Source organism: Micromys minutus, assembly GCF_963924665.1.
Source record: "Micromys minutus genome assembly, chromosome: 23".
In the NCBI taxonomy this organism is placed as follows: Eukaryota; Metazoa; Chordata; class Mammalia; order Rodentia; family Muridae; genus Micromys; species Micromys minutus.
The window spans coordinates 10971694-10991117 of NC_137958.1; the positions used below are offsets into that span (position 1 = coordinate 10971694).

The 19424-nt window shown below is 51.6% G+C and overlaps 1 protein-coding gene across 2 annotated transcripts; it reads right to left on the reverse strand.

Moving 5' to 3' along the window:
* Positions 1-96: 96 nt before the first annotated feature.
* NOS3 (nitric oxide synthase 3) lies at positions 97-19055 on the reverse strand. 2 transcript variants are annotated; one of them, XM_080936401.1, is made up of 26 exons: positions 18887-19055; positions 17217-17319; positions 16727-16875; positions 16437-16599; positions 15143-15234; positions 14922-15063; positions 14120-14259; positions 13834-14008; positions 13143-13244; positions 12383-12577; positions 12198-12271; positions 11914-12058; positions 11478-11582; positions 7047-7114; positions 6685-6801; positions 6408-6582; positions 4537-4669; positions 4349-4427; positions 4024-4211; positions 3362-3534; positions 2864-3074; positions 2697-2784; positions 1774-1895; positions 995-1143; positions 695-889; positions 97-599 (listed from the first exon to the last, which is right to left on the reverse strand). In XM_080936401.1, the coding sequence occupies exons 1-26, from the start codon at positions 19048-19050 to the stop codon at positions 438-440; spliced, it is 3609 nt and encodes a 1202-aa protein (XP_080792527.1). In that variant the 5' UTR covers positions 19051-19055; the 3' UTR covers positions 97-437. The 2 variants fall into 2 exon arrangements, with proteins under 2 accessions (XP_080792527.1, XP_080792528.1); XM_080936402.1 differs by having other exon boundaries at positions 18862-18997.
* Positions 19056-19424: the final 369 nt, after the last annotated feature.

A 19424-nucleotide genomic window follows, 5' to 3' on the forward strand; every position in this document is an offset into this window, starting at 1 on the left:
TGTCTGGGACTCACTGTCAAAGAATTATTATCCCGACATCTTTACACATTAAAGCATCGAATAAGTCTCTTTTTCAATCACTATAATTCACAAGTGTTGGGTTGGGCATCTCACGGCATCTGGCATGATCTTTTAAGATAAAATTTTCAATAAATATTGGGATGACTTAGACTTTAAAGGTAAGATACTCCAGAGAGAGAAAAAGCGAGTCTCCAGTCGATCAAAGCATACGAAGAGGGTAGGAGTAGGATGCCCTAAACACCACATCTGGAGGAACCTTCAAGATTTAGGCCGACCCCCTCCCAGCCTAGGTAAACTGGAGAGAGGAGAGTTCTTAAATCTGCAGCCTTGCGACTGTTGCTGTAAGCATTCGGGCGGGGGGTGGGGGGGGTAGCCTTGGTGAACCGATCTCCCGGAACTGGAGGGGAAGAAGAATGTCAGGAACCAGGCGTTTCTGGCCCAGGCGGGTCAAAGGACCAGGGAACTGCGCTCCTCAGCTGTCGCTCCTGCAAAGAAAAGCTCTGGGTGCGTATGCGGCTTGTCACTTCCTGGGTGCGCAATGTGAGTCCGAAGATGTCCTCGTGATAGCGTTGCTGATCCTGCGGGAAGGAAAAGAACTCAATGGATCAGAATCCGAACAGGAGCCTCTAGCGTAGATATCTACCCTTGCCTGGTCAGGTCTGCCCCTTCGCACCCGCAGCACGCCGATGACGTCACCGGCTTCGTCCAGCTCCATGCCGCCCTCTGTTGCCAGAATTCGCTGCACAGTTTGCAGGACGCTGGTTGCCATAGTGACATCGCCGCAGACAAACATGTGTCCTTGCTCGAGGCACAACACGCGGTGAACTTCCGAGGCCAGCTCTGTCCTCAGGAGGTCTTGCACGTAGGTCTAGGGGCGGGCCTTGCTGTGAGAACTCCCAGGCCAGCCAAGGGCTTGGGAGGGGCGGGGCTTGGGAACGGCCTTGTCACGCCATCTCTACACCCGCCCTGGTACCTTGGGGCTGCCAGGATCCCTGGAAAAGGCGGTGAGGACTTGTCCAAACACTCCACGCTGCTGGGCATCCAGTACTTCGTCCCGGTATAGATGGTCGAGTTCGGAGCATCGGCAGCCAAACACCAAAGTCATGGGGGCAGGCTGCAGCCCTGTGAGCAACATGGAGATTTGGAAGGGCTTCTTCTGTTACAGTCCTGGTAACCCCACCTCCAGGCCACTCGTGCCCAGGTTGCCAGCCAGACTTTTGGCTTTCATTTTGACTGTTCAGCCTCTAGGGGCAAAATAGGATGCTTTCTGCCCAGACCCTTGCACACCTTTGATTTATAGAAGGAAACTGCTCTACTGACTCAATTCTGTACCTATGGCCTTGTGTGACATCCCAGGTCTTCTAACTCGCTCTAGTCCTATCCCACCCAATCTTCTTTGATTGACGCCTCTGTGCCTGACCTGAACACCCTGTCATTTTATAGATTGGGTCACCCCAGAAGTGTTCTGACTTCACAACAAATAGACTTAGAGTCGTGTGCTATTTGAATTCCTGCCCTGTCCCTCCCTTCTTTATCCTCCATCCATTTCAAAACCTACTATATGCTGAGAGACCACCAGGAAGTCTGACAAACAGGACCTCACCTGACCCAGACCTTGCCTCTCCTCCCCTCCCCATTAAATACAGTTTTTTTTTCTTGGACCTAGTTTCTTTAATGGTCATTTCTTCCAGCCCACTCCTTTTCTGCTTGGCTCCCTTCTGACTTCCAGGTGCATCCTTAACGTAGCCTCACCTTTGATCTCAATGTCGTGCAATCGGTCCTGCCAGAATCCCCGGAAGGGAGCAATGCCAGTCCCTGGGCCCACCAGGATGCAAGGCAAATTAGGATCAGGTGGCAGCCGGAAGGAGGGAGCCCTAGCCAGAGAGAGTCCGTTAAGATCTCCTTATGTCACCCGTGACATATCAACAAAGCTATGGCTGTACAGACAGGAAAGCCTAAGGAACAATGACAAATGAGTCTCTTTTGTTTGTTTGGTTGTTTGTTTGTTTTTTTTTCCCAGATAGGGTTTCTTTGTGTAGCCTTGGCTATTCTGGAACTCACTATGTAGACCAGGCTGGCCTCAAACTTAGCTCTTAAGCTTGGCCTCTATCTCTAAATGTTGGGTTTAAAGGCGTGCAATGTCACTGCCTGGCTGAGTCTCTCTCTTGCTCTCTTCTGAGACAGGATCTCCCTGAATAGTCTTGGATGACCTGGAAACTCTTTTTGTAGACCAGGCTGGCCTTGAACATGAGTTTCACTTGCTTTTGCCTTCTGAGTGTGGGGAATTAAAGGTATATACCACTACGGTTGACAGAAGCCAAGCCTTTTAACACAGGCTATAGCCAAGGACATAGAGAAGCACGCAGGGGCCACACTTTCACCAAGCAGCAGGGCTACTGTCTAATCTATGTTGTTGCTGGTAGTTGTGGTTTCAGGGGCAGGACCCTGCACCAAGTTATCTCGGCCCAAAGCTCATCATAGTTGGGAAGTGACCCAGAGACCCACCGTTCTTGATGTAATAATAGGCTTTTAGTATTTACCAGCTAATCTTGTGAGACCCCTGCCCCCCCCCACATTCCTCACTTGTACCTACCATATATATATATACCCCCCCCCCATCTGGACACAGACAACCTCTTCTGGTTGCCCTTTCCTACCCAAGAGGCCTCACTCACCCCCTAATGAAGCAGGGCACCGGGTCTCCTGCCTTGAGTTGGCTCATCCACGTGGAACAGACACCGTAGTGCAGAGGGCCCAGCCCATCTAGGGGTTAGGATGAGAAATCATTCAGACGTCTGTCTTAGTCTTGCCACGACCAGGCTTTTCCTGCTCCCAGCCTCACCCTGGGTTCTGTATGCAAGCACAGCTACAGTGAGGTGGATCTCTCCTGGGTGAGCGTTGGGTGCTGAGCTGACGGAGTAGTACCGGGGCTGGAGCAGGGGCAGCTGGGTAAGGATCAGCGGGGCAGGCAGGGCCACTGATGGAAATTGCTCCAGCACCTCTAGCAGTGTGGGGCAGCGGAACCATTTCCACTCCTCGTAGCGCCGGGGGTCCTGGGGGCAGATGTGCTGAGTTGAGAGCCCCACAGTCCTCAGAGTGGCTTACCTTCCCAGAGCACCCCCCCAGGCACCCCCTCAGGCCAACACACTCTACTTGAAGACCCTCAGCACCCAGAGATGGAGCCGGTCAACCTGGAAACAGGTCTTAAACCGCAGAGCATATTGGCTAGGAGAAACAAGTCCAGAGGACCTGGCGTGCACAGTATTTCCTGCCATGGAATATCCCCCTACATATCCTCTTCTAGTCCAGCCCCCGGGGCTTCCGGAATCATGGCTCCCACCTGGCTGAGAGCCTCTAGCTCCTGCTGTTCGCCGGACTCTTCTGCCAGGGTGCTGAGCAATCGGAGGAGGCGAGGGCTTGGCGGGGAAGTGATGTCCAGGAAGTAGGTGAGAGCCTGGCGCAGCGTACATGGGGGGAGCCGGGGGTCCCGTACCCAGCCTGGGGGAGGGCCACCTAGAGGCAGGGCACAGGGTGCTCTGAGAGAGGAGCCCGCTGGGGCTGGATGGTCCGAGCTGACATTCACTCTTGGGGGGAGGGGGGGATGCTAAATCACTTTGTCTTATTGGAAAATCTGCCCTAGAATGGTGGCATGGGCTTGTCTGTGCAGCCTTGGTGTCTTTCGGGGACCCTGGCTGGGCTGGACTAGGTTAGTCTGATCTCTTCTGCCCTTAACCCCACCAAAATAACTCCAGGCATTGTTTGGGAGAAGATAGGCCAACTTTAGAGAAATTAGATTGTGGGAGTTGGAGAAGGCTTTTAGGGTGCTTTGTGGGTTCTGGGAAAGGACCAAGCAACAAGGCCATCCTGGCTGGAGTGGCAGCTAGGTCCGGGTAGAACCCAGGTGTAAAGCAGGGTGACAACTCTGTTAGTGCTGAGCAGCGTGAGGTCCTATGCCAGGACACAGCAGGCTCTCGCTCTCCTACCGAAGCCAATGATGCTCACCAGGGCTGCCTTTCTCCAGTTGTTCCACGGCCACGGGCTCTGAGGACGGAGGAGGGTCCTCCACTCGGCTCAGCAGCGCCTCCACTAGGCCAGGCCGGTTTGGTGGGCACACACCTATGTGGTCCCCTGGTTGGTACTGCAGTCCTTCCTGGCCTCCAGTGTCCAGACGCACCAGGATTGTGGCTCGGCTGGGGTGTGGAAGAAGGCAGCTATTGAGGTCAGAGGCCAGCAAGGAGAAGGAGGAACCCGGGAGAAGGAGGAGGCTATGTTCTGAATGAAGAGGGATCCTAATAGTGAGGAGAGTGGGGTGAACCATATTCCTCACGTGGATTTGCTGCTCTGTAGGTTTTCCACAGAGAGAATTGTAGCCTGGAACATCTTCCGCCTGTGCACGTGAGTCAGCCCTGGGAAGCAGATGGTAAAGGGACTTGAGCAACTGAGTGGGTCCTGGTCTGTGGGGGAGAATCCTCGGACGCCCCACTCAGCAAGGTCAGGCTGAGGTCAGGGTTGTACCTGGTAGCAATTGCAGGCTCTCAGCCTGGGTGCTCAGCCGGTACCTCTGGCGCTTCCAGCTGCGCTTGGGGCTGAAGATATCTCGGGCAGCAGCTTTGGTATCTTCTCCCACACAGAAGGTTTCACAGGCGGCCTGAGGGATGAGTAGGGGATGGTCTAAGGCTGCTTGCCATGGGGGAGCCGCGGTGAGAAGTGGGGGAGGGGCGTGTCAAGGGAGGAGGGCTTGGCCTTCCAGCTATCTTTTCAGGTACAGATTCAGAGACAGAGGATGAAGTGGTGAGAACCTGAGGCTGTTGCTGACGATGACACCTTATTTTCTAGCTCATGTGGGGGCCCTGAATTGTCACACTTGTCTGATGAGTACTGATCTCTGTCCCCGGGTGCACGGTTAAACATATAGTAGCTCAGAACAGGCAGCTATGAACTCAGACCTGCATTGGATTCTCCCCATACTTAACACCCATGTGTCTCAGTGTCTCATCTCGATCCCTCATAAGGTTCCAGAAAACATAAGATACTTTCATTTTTAGAGGCAGGATCTTTTGTAGACCAGGCTGGCCTCCAACTTGCTATGTAGACAAGATGGCCTTGAACTTCTAATCCTCCTGCCTCCACCTTCCAAGTACACGAGTGTACCACTACTAACTTGTTTTTTTGTAGTACCAAGAGCTGAACCCAGGGCTAGTGCGTGCTGGGCAAACACCACTTGAGCTACATACCCTCAGCCCCACTCTGTGCAAAGTGCAGCGGGCGGGTGCTATCTTAGTGTGGGAGGTGTAGTGAGCCTGCTTTGTCTGCTTCAGGTCAGGGAAAAGTTGACTAGCAGTTTGCTCTCCTAGCCTTGAGATCTAGGGCTCCCGGTGACTCCAGGCTGTTACTGTTTCTTTTCCAGGGTGTGCAGCCTTTTATCTCTTCCTTCCTTCCTTGGCCCGTGATGGGCTGGGTTCTATCTCCAGGCTGTTACTGTTTCTTTTTCTAGTATGTGCAACCTTATATCTCTTCCTTCCTTCCTCCATCCTCTCCCTTCCTTCAGATCTCCACTGCTCCGGTCCCAGTGAGGCCATATTCCTGCTTGTCAGATACTTCTGTTCGTTTGCATCACCTCACGGAAACTTCACATTGTGGTTTCACCTGACCCCGAAATTTCCAGCATCTCCATTTGCCAGTATTCTCTGGCACTGATTTTCTATTTCTCATTTTTTAAAAAAAATTTTTGACCTTCTCCTTTAAGCAAACGCTCTGACTCTCACACCTCTAAAGAAGCCCCTCTTCTTGCCTTGCATCCTGACTGGCTAAAACAGAGTCCCAGATGGACAGACAGATGTGGGGGAATCCCTGCACCAAGTGAGAATCATCAAGGCGATGAGGCCCTGAGGAAGTTCTCTGGGATACTTCTGTGGCCAGAACTAGTCCTCTAGGCCAGGCACTGGGATGGTCTCCAGACTCAGCTTCAGTCCTGACCTCTGATCCTCTGGGTACCCCCTTTCTTCCATCTTGGCTGCCTTGAGTAGAGGCCCTGATGCCTGCACCTTTCCCCTTTGTGCTCTAGTTCTTAGCACCAGCTTATGACTGTAGGCCTTGCCTCTCCTCTTTTGCTGTATTTCTGGCTTGGTGTAGAATTTCTGTTGGTAGGACCTGTTGTCTACTGCTCGGGGTTGATTCTGGAAGAGCTAGCCATGGAGGGGCAAATGAAGGCATATTTGGAAAGAAACAGGGAATGAATGGCCAGAGGACCAGATTAGGAAGTCAGCGAGTCTCCAGCCTCAGTATTTCTGCTTTCAGCTACAAAAGCCTGGAGGAGGCATCCCAGGTCCATTGGAGTCAGAGCATGGGGCCAGCCCAGGTCAGATACAGGTCAAATGGGAGCTCACCTGAAAGGCTGCCTGGGCCCAGCCTCGGAAAGCCTCCTCCTGGCCACAGAGCTCATCACCCTGGCCCAGCTGCAATAGTCGCTCCCCTCCCAGCTCCTCCAGCCTTGTGTCCACGGCTCGAGCAAAGGCACAGAAGTGTGGGTATGCTCGGGAGCCCAGCCCAAACACACAGAACCTGCGGTACAGGGAACCGTTGCTGGAGCCCCCATGCCAGCCCATGTTTACCCAGGTTAAGTTTGTCTCTTCCATTCACCCTCCTTAGTTGAGGACCCCCAACCTGAGGGTGCCCAGGGCCCCTGCACTGTCTGTGTTGCTGGACTCCTTCCTCTTGCGCCGCCAAGAGGATACCAGTGGGTCTGAGCAGGAGACACTGTTGAATCGGATTTTGTAACTCCTGGCAAGAGACGGTAAAGATAAGGTGTTACAGGAACCGGGAACCTGACCCACACCCAGTCAGGGAATAGTTTTGGGGTTTCTACTCCTGGGGTGATAAGGGCTGTGGTGGTGGGGGCCTCTTCTCTGTCTCTCCTTTTGGAGGAGACCTTAGGATTATAGAGGGGAGTCCTGGGCCTGGAGACTCATGCTCTCTTTAGTGCTCCCTCAGACTCCGGACGCCCCTCGTTCCCTCTGCCTACTCACTTGTGCTGCTCAGGCCGAGGGGAGCTGTTGTAGGGGCCCGACATTTCCATCAGTGCCGCTGCAAAGCTCTGCACAGGGAAGAGTTTGCATGCTGGTTAGTTTTATTTTATACTATACAGGACCTTAAAACCAGGCTGCCTTGTCCTTATCAGTCTTCATTAGTAACTTCTGGTTCGAAAAGTCTAAATCTTGCCTTTTGAAAAAACCACACTGCAGAGGTACAGAAAGTAAAAGAGAAAGCCTAGCCTTATTCTCCCTTGCCACTTAACCGTGTGTGTGTGTGTGTGTGTGTGTGTGTGTGTGTGTGTGTGGTGTGTACTGCTGACAGGTGGGAACTTCCTAGTATCAATGAGCATGCACACTTTGACTCACCGTGGGGCTACATCTCGACCCACCCACTGTACGGCTTAGGGTTTAACAGAGCATCCGCATACCCTTCATCCCACTCTCTCATCTAATCTCATCAAGGGGTCTCATTGCCGAGTCAGTTGTTCCCCACAAACGTCTGGCTAACTGGGAGCTGCCCAACAACCCGAAGGCAGGGCCCACTCCTCGTTTCTTGTTTGGACACAGACCCAAGTTTAAGATTTGCAGTGCAGTTTCTAATGGACTCATATTGCTTTCCCACTGTCATAAAGTAAAAAGTTACAATTGAAAGAGAAGCACACACTAAATTGGGGGCTGTTGGTGCTTAAATAGGTGTATTTGGGTTTCTGTTTTTTTTTTTTTTAAAATAGAACCATGTAATTCTTGCTTGCTTTTTATCAGTGACCTATGTGGACATCTTTATAGGCCAACACCTGAAACTTGGCCTCATTTCTTTTTTTCTTTGTTTTTTTCTTTCTTTTTGAGATGTATTTATTTTGTGCATATGAGTGTTTTGCCTGCAGGTCTGTCTGTGTACCATGTGTGTGCCTAGTAACCATGGAGGCGAGAAAAGGGTGTCCAATCCCCTGGAACTGGAGTTACAGACAGTTGTGAGCCTCTGTGTGAGTGCTGAGACTCAAAGCAGAGTCTGCTGGAAGAGAAGTCTCAGCTGCTAAGACGTCTCTCTAGGCCCTTGACCTCATTCTCTCTGTTGACTACGTCCTAGTCCATTACTAGTCTGTTACTGTGTGGTGGTGTATTACTTCCCTATGACAGAAGGGCATTGGGTGATCTGTGAATAGTTCACCGGCATCCTCACACATACCTCACACATCTTCATATGGCTCATTCAGATGGTCTTTAGAGGTGGGGTGGCTGAATGAAGGGCTTTAAAAACTGGGTGGTATGCCAGGTGTAGTGGTACATACTTCTAGTCCCAGCAGGTAGAACTGTGTGAATTTGAGGCTAGCCTGGTCTGTGTAGTGAGTCAAAACTACACAGAGAGAAGGCACAGCAGGTAAACATGCTTGCTGTAAAAGGGTGAGGACTTGAGTTTTGACCCTGAGCCATATAAAAGTGGAAAGAGAGAACCAACTCCACCAAGGTCCTCTGACCTCCACATGCATAGTGTAACACACACACACACACACACACACACACACACACACACACGGTGTTAGAACTTGGTGGGGTGGTCAAACCCTCCTTGAGTGGCAGATGGAATGCAGCTCTTGCTTGTCCACATCATCACTGGGCATGAACAGCCCCCAGCATGTTAGCTACTTAGGGAATGCTTTAGGGCCTGATTGCAGTGTCCTGTCTCCAGGGGGATTTCTTAAGTGGTCCACCCAGAAGGCTGTTTCACGATTTGGCACCAATGAAAACACGCTTGAAATTACATACAACGCAGCTTCTAAGAATAAACTACAGCTGAGCTGGGCGGGATGTTTGTGGGTTACTGTGGTCAGTACATGAGAACATCAGGATTTTTTTTTTTTTTAAGAGAGAGAATATCTTGTCGCTTAGTCTGGATTCTAATTTGCTATATTGCCAAAAAATATGACCTTGAGTTTCTAATCCTCTTGCCTCCAGCTCCTGAGTGCTGAGATTACTTGTGTGCCGCCACACCTGATAAACTGCCAGGGTTCAAACCTTGTACACGCTAGTCAAACACCCTACCAACTTTCCTATCCCCCTTGACCTTAGTTTGTAAACATCTTAGAGTAACTGCACAGTCATGTATGTTTTCACACACCAGATGTGTGTGGCCAGCAGTCCTTAGGAAATACGGGCAGCGTCATGAAGTCACTTTTGTACCTTACTCTATTCTGCAGAGCGAGCTGACCTCTGGCTTAGAGCTGCCTGGTTTTGAACTTCAGACAAAGTGGATTGTACCACACGTATTTTTACGGCCTGCTTTCCCTTCTCCTCTGTACTGTGTTGTGTTATTCGTTCACACTGCTGAATCACATGTGAATTTATCATTGTTTATCCAATTTATTGTTGATTGGCACTTGAATTGTTTCCAGTGTGGGTGTTATGAGCAATGTTCCTATAAATACTCTTGTTCATATCTTTGGTGTGTATACTCTGTTTTCTGTGGGATATATCCCTGAGTTTCTTCCTTTAAAAAATTGGGGAGTGGGGGTGTAAAATTTAAATGCTCACATCTCAAAAGTATAGTTCAATCTGACCATCTGACAATTTTTTTTAAGTTAAACTTACATCTTTCCTATTGCCCAACAGCTCTACTCCTGGGTATTTATCCAAGATAAATGAAAACACAAGCCCACACAAGCCTGCTCCAAGGATATTCTTAACAGTTTATTCTTAATAACCCCAAGCTGGAAGCAGTCCAAGTGTCTATCAACAGAAGAATGAATAAACACACTGGGGCTGTCCACAAAGTGAACACTACTCAGCAGGGAAGGAAAGTCCTGACCCATGGACAGGGACAAGGAGACCTATGCCTCCATTCATGTGTTGTTCTTGAGCAGGTGAAATCCATCTGCTGAGACAGGGGACTGACCTGGAGAAACTGATGGGCTTTCCTGGCTGATGAAAGGCTCTGTCTTGCTAGGACTGTGGGTAACACACTCTACTTTTATGTCAAAAAGCCAAATCATGATGAACACTCATGGTTTGAGTGTTTGTCCCTCCAATGTTGTGTTAATGACATTTGGAGACCAGACCTTTGGAGATCATTGGGTTGAGAGGGCTCTGCATTCATGAGTGGTTTAATCCATCCATGGATTAATGGATTAATGGGGCTGTATTGGAAAGCCCTGGTATAAGGGCAGCTCTCCCTAGAGCACTCCTACTGTCTTGCCTGACATGTGATGTCATGATGCACAGGCAGACCCCATCAGGTACTGAGCAGATGTGGAGACAGATGTTTGGGTTCTTTTGTTTGATATTAATTTTTTATTGCTCTTATTTTTAACTTAGTTGTGTGTGTGTGTGTGTGTGTGTGTGTGTGTGTGTGTGTGTGTGTGCATGTACATGTGTGGTCAGAGGACAATTCTCAGGAGTTGTTTCTGTCCTACTATTCAGGTCCTAGAGAAGAACCTAAGAGCCTCAGGCACAGTGGCGAAAAACCCTTTCCTGCTGAGCCAACTCATCTCCTCTGGCTCAGTCTTTGTTTGTTTGCATTTTGTTTTGTTTGTTTGTTGAGGTAGAGCCTCATTATGTAGATAAAACTAGCCTGAGACCCACCTACTCCCTAGTCCTGGTAATTAAGACATTCCCGTTTTGGGTCTCCTGAAGCCAAGACTGGCCTTGAACTCACAATACAGCTGTAGGTAAACTTGAACTCTAGATCTTCCTGCCTGTGCCCTTCAGTGCTAGGATTATACGTGATACCACTTCTGACTCAAGTGGGTTTTTTTGTTTGTTTGTTTGTTTGTTTATTTGTTTTTAAAGCAGATGAGAATTAGGGAAAGGGCTTCTGTCAGAATTTAAGCTTGCTGTGGGCATTTAACTTTGGATTCTAGAGGAGGGACTAAGGACTCATAAGGGACCTGACATCTAAAGCTGGAACAGATAGATGAGCAGAAATGCTTCAAACTCAGGGTACAGAGGCATACCATGAAAAGAGAATGGTTAGCCATAAGACATGTTTCTTTTAAGGCATGTTGAATGAGTGAAGCCACTCAACAACTCTCAATCCAGAGAGTGTGCACTCTTCTTTTTTCAAAACAAGAAAAGGGGAGGTTAAAATACTGAAACTTTCAGGGAATCGTTTTTCTCAGCTGGCAAGACCTGGGAGTATTCTTTGGTCAGCCAGGAAGTGCCTTCCCTATATCAAAAGAATTGCACCAATAATAGAGATGGCTGGGGACACAGGAATCAAGGTTCCCAGCAGTCAGATCACATTCCCATCAGGAAGGGGGGCTACTTCAGCATATTCGTTTTTTATCCTGCTGAGTATGTGTGTGTGTGTGTGTGTGTGTGTGTGTGCGCGCACGCGCGCACAAATCAATGTGCATGTGTGTGCTTGCGTCTGCCTGTCTAGCTGGTTCTGTTTTGGATCTTTTCTCAGTCTCCCACTCCTGAAAGCCTTACCTCTCCATTCTCTGGGGGATCCCCATTGCCAAATGTGCTGGTCACCACCAATACCAGCGCCTCGTGCTCTAGGGACACCACATCGTATTCATCCATGCACAGGACCTATGGTGAGAAGATGGGCGTTGACACCTGTCTTCCTACTGTCCCTGTCGGGCTGATTGTACCTTGAATCCTTGTAGACGGTCGCTTTCTTTGTGAACCGACTTTTATTTTTTTGAGACAGGGTCTTATGCAGCTTTGAACTCATTATGTAACCAAGGATGACCCTTGATCCTCTTGACTCTACTGCCAAAGTGTTGGGGTTACAGGGATGTGCCACCATGGGACTTGAAATGAACCCTTACTTTTAGCCCTCTTGTCCTCAGACACCTCTGAAGAGGTGGACAGACTCTTTACTCTTTCCAGCCCACTGCCTCTCAGGCTTCAGTCTTACCCGGGGATCAAACGCCTTCCGGAAGAGCCTCCCCAGCTGCTGTGCGTAGCTCTGGGCCCGGCCAGTCTCAGAGCCATACAGGATAGTTGCCTTCACACGCTTCGCCATCACTGTGCCCATGAGGGAGGCAGAGATCTTCACTGCACTGTAAGCAAGGGTGGGGGAAGGGCATCTTAGGTGCACAGAGGTCAGATCTCCCAGGTAGGGGCCCAGAACTCATTTCTGCAAAGTCTTGGGGTGCCACACTAGAGTATGGGGAAGGGACGCAGTCCCAGGGTACCCACTTGGCTACTTCCTTAAAGGTCTTCTTCCTGGTGATACCTGCACCCTTTGCTGCACTTCCCTTCCAGGGGTCGGGCTGCAAAAAAGTGATGGGTGGGGGAGGGGAGGAGCATGAAAGAAAAGTTAGTAGTGCCTGTGGGCTGCCCAAGGCTAAACTAGGTGGGCAGGAGCCAGTTGGGTTGGGTACCTGGTATCGGAAGGCAGGGGAAAGGAAATAGTTGACCATCTCTTGATGGAAGACAGGAGTGAGGCTGCCTGAGATGGGGGGCACGATCCAGGCCCAGTCGGCAGGGCAGCCCCCTCTGGCCTTCTGTTCATTTTCCAAGTGCTTCATGAAGGAGGCTGTGGCGGCGTGGTGGTCTACAATGGTCACTTTGGCCAGCTGCGGTGGGGGTAGAAGAGTCTGGTCTCAGCAGTGCTGTACAGATCCCAGCTTTACCACTGTGAATCCAGCCTATTCCCTCTCAAATCTCCAGCAGATTCCGTAGTCATGTTCCCGTGTCCAGTGTCTGTGTGACTTGCCACCAGTGTTGCGGAGATAGAACCTGGAGCGTCACGGTTACCACTGTGCCACATTCTCAAGTCCTTTCTGAACCCTTTTAGACTCTGTGGAGGTATTCCCTCGGCACCTCGAACCACACCCTACCACACACGCACGCGCGCACACACACACACACACACACACACACACACTGTATTATGACACTCCTGTACCCAGCATGTTTTCTACCTAGCATTAGAGAGTCCAGATGCCATATCACACTATGTCTTAGGACCAATTACTGAGCAGGGTTTCTGGCAGGAACTTGGGTAGCATACTGTGTTACCTAGAACTAGTGCCTGTGTATCCAGAGTTGCAGACACAGCGAGCCCCGTGACACAGGGACTACAATACTTCTCAACTGCCTAGTGTCTGCGTTTCCTAACCCCAGATGAGGCCTGTATACCTGGTAACTGTGCAGTACAGCCACATTAATTTCCACCGCAGCCTTGTCTTTCCACAGTGATGAGGTTGTCCGGGTGTCTAGATCCATGCAGACAGCCACATCCTGGGTCAGGTTGAACAGAAGCAGCAGAAAGAGGAGAGGAGGAGGGGGTGAGAGGAAAACTGGATTGGGTCAGTGCTTTGACCAGAAAGATACTGTGGAACAGAGAGGGCCTTTATTTCTCATCTCTGAAGTGGAGTGTAAGCCTTTTCTGAGATAAGGTTCCCTTTTAACCAGGCATGGCGGTTCAAGGTAATAATTCTGGCAATTGGGATGCTAAGGCAGGAAGATTACCATGAGTTCAGGGCCAGCCTGGCAACACACACACACACACACACACACACACACACACATGCACATACATACACACACATCTATACACACATACATATACGCACTCACACACGTACATTCACACACACACATGAGCATACATGTAGACACATCCATACATGCACACACTCACATATGCACACCCCTTTGAGAATCTGATGAAATCTATCCTTCACAAGCTTTCTCACTTAGCATCTCTCCTTCCCACCTTTGTGACTCCGAAACTCACTCACATCCTTGAGCCTGACTCACACTTTCCCATGGGTGGGGTTGGGGGCGGCATACAGCTTCATGTCCTTTTTCCTCAGCATTCCCTCACCTCAAGTATGTTGTACCGATGAGGGTCACACAGGTCCCTCATGCCAATCTCTGAACTCATGTACCAGCCGCTGAAAGGGGCAGCAGGAAACTCCAGGCCCCCGATTTCTAGCAGCATGTTGGACACAGCTGGGAGGGCATACCAGCGCAGGCCAAGGGCAGCAAACCACTCTAGCCTAGGGGTAGGGACTTTATTAGCCTTTTTGTAGAGTTGCCAGGTGTCCCCCACAGTCCCTCCTCAAAGGGCTTTAGGTAGCCTCATCCCACCCTCGTCCTTTCATGCTCACGTGGGGTGCTCCAGAGGGACCTCGAGGACCAGCTCTGGGGGCAGAGTGAAAAGTTCTGGAGGCTCGTCGGGAGCCTGGAGTAGCAGGGGCAGCACATCAAAGCGGCCATTTCCTGGGGTCCAGCCATGCTGGATACAGAGCTGTAGGAAGCAGGTAGAGGGGTCAAGGGCTATGACTCCTGACCTCACTAGGAATCCTCACCATTAGCCATTCCCCACTCTTTACCTCAGGGACTCTTCAGTGGCTGTGTCTATACCCCACTGGAGCACTCTCGTTTTCAAGGCTTGCCTTGAACTCCCGACCCTCTTTCTTGGACCTCTCAGGTCAAGGATTATAGGAGTGTACCACCATGTCTGACGTTCATCTCAAGGAAGCCCCTCCCCCCTTCTGCTCACTGACCTCTTATCTGTATTCCCACACAGTGTGTTCCCTGGTTTCCCTATCCTTGCAAGTCTTGGTTCCCACTTGTGATGGCTACACTTGGTTGTCAGCTTGACACACCCAGGAAAGCATCACCAGATTGGCCTGTGGCCATGTCTATGGAAGATTTTATTGATTACTGATTGATGTAGGGGGGGCCCAGCACACTGTGGGCAGTGCCATCCCTAAATAACTCATCATGAGCTATGTATACTGAGCAGGCCAGTAAACGGCATCCTTTATGGTCCCCCTGGTTCATGCCCTGACTTCCTTCAGTAATGGAGGGACCCGTGAGCTGATAGAGGAAAGAAACCCTTTCATCCCCCAAATTACTTTTGGTCAGTGTTTTATGGCAGCACTAGAAAGCAAAGTAGCACACCACCTCAGTGATCTCCACGTTGGCAGGGTCCCCTCGCACGGAGCCATCCTGCTGCCTGTAGCCCGCATAGCGCACCAGCTGGCTGTTCCAGATCCGGAAGTCTCCCCGGCCAGAGGAGCGCTGAGGGAACACTGTGATGGCTGAACTGACGTGGGGAATGAAACTGGTTAGAGACCCTTTACTGCTGTCTGGGGTGGGCTTGGGCCTGGGGTGGGGTCACTCACCGAAGGTTGCCTCGGTTTGTCGCATACTTAATGTGGTTGCAGATGTAAGTGAACATTTCCTGTGCGGTCCTGCAGTCCCGAGCATCAAATACCTAGGCCCAAGGAGAACCGGCCAAGGGTGTAGGAAAGAGATGAGATTTTGATTGTCAGCTCTAGGGGAGCACTGGTATGGGGTTTCTTGGGAAAGAGGCAGGGTCTGGAGGAGATACCAACTGTCCATGTGACCAGTACTTTTAACATTTATGCCCTACTGACCCTCTTCCGTCTAACAGCCTTGTCTGCTCAGCATAGCCTGATTTTCCCAGGCCCCATCTCCCCATTCCCCACAGGGCAGACTTGAAACAGCACAGAGGGGCGCCTGCTTACTGTTGAGTTGATGTCAGTGGAAGATTCCTAGTTGATATTGGCACTGGTACTGAGTGCTCATGCCAAGGCAGGTAAGCATCCAGCTCCCTTGAGCCAGATGATGGAAATGGGAAGAGATGGCTGCATTAGACAGCTCTAGGGACCCTGCCAGCAGCATCCCAATGCTAGAAGGCTGGGACGTTCTACCCTGCCTGACCAAGAAGGTAATTTATGACAGGGTAGGGGTGGCAGTGGTGACCATTGGACAAGGGAAGGACACAGCAGTGGGTGGAACCGATGATGGAAGCTTGATAGGTTCAAAGTAAAACTAAAGCTTTGCACCACTTAAAGGGTTGGGCAGGTGGCATATAGATTGTTCATATTTTATTGGAGACGCCTTTGGCATCACTGAACATGTGGCTTCTTTTCCATAATCTTTAATAGCCACTTACAGGAGGCTAAGGTCATGGGTTCAGTTCCCCTTAGATCCTTGGCTTCTGTCAGTGCTGAGGCTGTTCCAGTAGCCCAGGCTGGTTCTGTGGTATGTACGAACACGAAGGAAGAAGGGTATGGGACCGAGGTCACCGGCGACCTCAGGGGAAGTGGGTATGAGGTGAAGCCTGACAGAAGACCTTGTAGTGAGCTAGCTTCTCCAGATGCCATTTCTACTCCTCTTGGAGTTCTCGTGTACTCAAGGGTTCTGATTGCTTCAGCCAAAGGCTCTGGGGCTTGACCACCATGTGTCAGCCAATAGGCTCAGGCTTACCCAGGAGTGCCAAGGAGGGAGCTGGTCTCCTTAAGGTTTGTGTCTAAAGGCAATGTGGGACAAGGATCCTTCCACTGCCTTACATCCGCCTCCCCAGGGAAGCCTCAGAAGCTTCCTGGATCCCTCCTCTGCCTGTTCAGCCCCCCTGGTACCCATCCCGGGCATGTGCCCAGCTCGTTGTACCTGCAACTTTCCCCACTGGATCCGGCCCACACAGCGGGGAGCATTGCGCCATGCCTGCTTGGCCCCAAACACCAGCTCACTCTCCCGGAGCTGGTAGGTGCCTGTGGCTGCTACCTCAGCCTCCACTTCCTGTAGCCGCTGCTCATGAGCCTGGGAACCACTCCTGGGGAGAAGGGAGGGCCACAGGCCTCGGTGTCAGGACGGTGAAAGGGCTGGGGAATGGGGTGTGAGCGGTGATCTGGAGGCTTCTGCACTCAGTGTCAGGGTGTTGGGGTACAGGGGAAACATACCTTTTGATGGAGTTATAGTACTGATTGATGAAGTCCCGGGCTTGACCCAGTAGCTGCTCAGTGGGTGAAGGGCCCTGGGTGGGCCGGCTCTGTAACTTCCTCGGAAATACCAGGGATCCCAAGCAGCGTCTTGGGGTACAGGGTCCATCCTGAGCCAGAACAGAGCACACAAAGGGCAGGATCAGATCAGAGTATAGGATGAGTGAGCTGTGGTTAGCAAGGGCAGAGGGATGCAGGCTCAGAGAAAACATGGGCTCAGACCAGGGCAGAGAGGGGGAATGGGATGAGGTCTGGTTGCTTAGGGCTTGGGGCTCAGGGCCAAAGGCTTGCTGAAATCCTTGCACTGTCCCTTGACCCCTCTGGTCCTTCCTGGTTTTCACTACAAGGGCCAAATGTGAACAAAGTGGAATTTCTTGGTTTGGGCCCTGATCTAGGACCAGGCCTCAACCAACCCCAGCCCAGTTCTTGGACAGACAGGGCCTGTCCTTACCTGCTGAGCCTGCGCACTGAGGGTATCGTAGGTGATGCTGCCAACTTCCCAGTTCTTCACTCGAGGAAACCTGGGTCCATCTGGGGGCCGGGTTAGCGGGGGGCTGTTGTGGGCCAGCGATGCATAGAGTCATGGGAGAGAAGTTTGTCTCCTTTTGGTCTCCCCATTGTACTTCAAGGGGAGCACTGAACCTCACAGGCTCAACCCACCATTCACTTCCTAACACTTTCTGTCAGCTCTCACATCAGCCTTAGGAGGTGGGCAGTACCTCGGTGCTCCCACTTACAGTGGCCTCAAGGCGAGGACAAATGACACGTCCAGTAGGTGGGTGTTCAGGAAAGTGGACGCTGTGCTTTGAGGCACTGTCTTGTTTCCCAGTGCTCTGCTACCCCTGACCACTCTCTAGGTTTGGAGCGCTGGCTCCGAGAAAGAGAATGAGAGAGAGAGAGAGAGAGAGAGAGAGAGAGAGAGAGAGAGAGAGAGAGAACTGGAAGGAGCTCTTTGGCCTCCTTGTTTGGTCCCAATGTTCACCTCCAGATACCCTTACCACATCTGAGGTGGCACATGAAGTCCCCAGCAGAGCAGATGCTTGTTCCCTGATCATAGCTGTTCCGTTTTCTGAACCATGAGTGAAATAACCTCTCTTGTGTGTGTGCTGGGGGGTGTTGAGACAGGCCTGTCTGGCCTCAAGCTCTGTATAGACGGCTAGAATCCTCCTGCCTCCACCTCTCAACTGCTGGGATTATAGTCATACATCACCACGCTGGCTCCTAAGCCCCCATTCTTTGTGTTACCCCCTCTTAAGGACCAGGCTTTGGCAACTGGAGATGGTGTGGGCACTGGCCCTACTCCAGGGGCCTGAGTTGAGGGAAGCCCCCTGCAGGGATTTCTTCACTCTGATTTTGCTCCCACTCACACCCCTCTTGACAGCAGCCCTAGTGTGAAGGGAAGCCTGAGGCCTTATCACTTCCTCTCAGAACCGCCGGCCTGCGCATGAGGAAGGGAGGGACTTGGGGCCCTGGTGTCCCTGAGCAGCTCTGGACCCTCAGGCCTGGCAGGAGCCCCTTGGCCTGACACCCACTGGACTCTTTTCTCTTCAAGGCCCAGGGAAGAGTTTTTTTGAGGGTTAGGACTGCAGATCTGTGAGGAGGGAGTCCTTAAGCAGGAAACGGGCCTAGCTGCTTTGCCTTAGCCCCCACCCCAAAAGTCTGGATCTCAGGCCCCAACTCTCTCCTGTTCTGTGAAACCCCACACCTGAGCTGCCCCTCCCCCTGCCCCTGTCTTCTCCAGTTAAGTAGCTATTACTACCGTCTGTAGAGGCTTCCTATGAACTAGAAAGTTACAGACCCAAGAGGTGAGTGCTGCTGAGTCCACGTTTTATCCGCACAGAGGCTCAGGGAGGCCAAGTAACTCGTTTGAGGTTCAATAGTTCTTGGCATGGAGCGACACTCAAGTTCTGTAGCGGGGCCTCTTGTTTCCTCTTAGCTAGTACCTGATGGCCTTGCCCCTGGCCTCTCCTCAGCCATGCAACCTCATCCTGCTCTGTCCACACTAGGAGCTTTTGGCATTGGTAGCCTGTTCCACCTGGCTCTTCCCAGCGCTAGACCTCAGTCCTCCATATGACCCCTTTATGCACAGATCTTACCTGCTCATAGCCACGTACCCCTCACCTGTGGTCTGGTGCTGGTCGGGTTGGGGACGGGGGTGCTGGTGCCTGGCTAGGTTCTGGTGCTGGTGAGGCTGGGCCCTGCTTGCCGCATAGCCCTAGGCCCAACCCGAGCCCTAGGCCACAGGGTGGCCCAGGCTCCTGGCCCACACTCTTCAAGTTGCCCATGCCAGCTCACCTCAACTCTGCTGACTGCTCAGCAGAGTCCTGGCCTTTTCCTTAGGAAGCAGGGAGGGGGTGGTGGGAGGGGGCTCTCAGATGCTGGCCCTCGCCCCGCCCCTGTCCCACACACAATGGGACAGGAACAAGGCCGGCAGGGAGGCTCTAAAACCTCGGCTTCATGCCCGCTGACCCAGAGGGTGGGGGGCCGGACGCCTGGGTTCCGCCATGAGGGCTAGAGCTGATAAGTGGGAATCCAGGTGTTCGTTAGAGGCTTGGGAATGGTGGGCTGGAGCTAATGGAGGGTGGGAAATATGTTTTGGTGGTGTTAGGCCACAGTGGGAGGGTCAGTACCAGAGCAATGGAATATCATTTTCCTGTGA

Excerpts from the sequence above, each read along its gene's own strand:
- NOS3 (XM_080936401.1), bottom strand. The coding sequence starts at position 19,050 with ATGGGCAACTTGAAGAGTGTGGGCCAGGAGCCTGGGCCACCCTGTGGC. Across the intron at positions 7,115-11,477 it reads ATCCCCCAGAGAATGGAGAG|AGCTTTGCAGCGGCACTGAT; the intron begins GTAAGGCTTTCA and ends TTCCCTGTGCAG. Across the intron at positions 1,144-1,773 it reads GCACGACATTGAGATCAAAG|GGCTGCAGCCTGCCCCCATG; the intron begins GTGAGGCTACGT and ends TGTTGCTCACAG.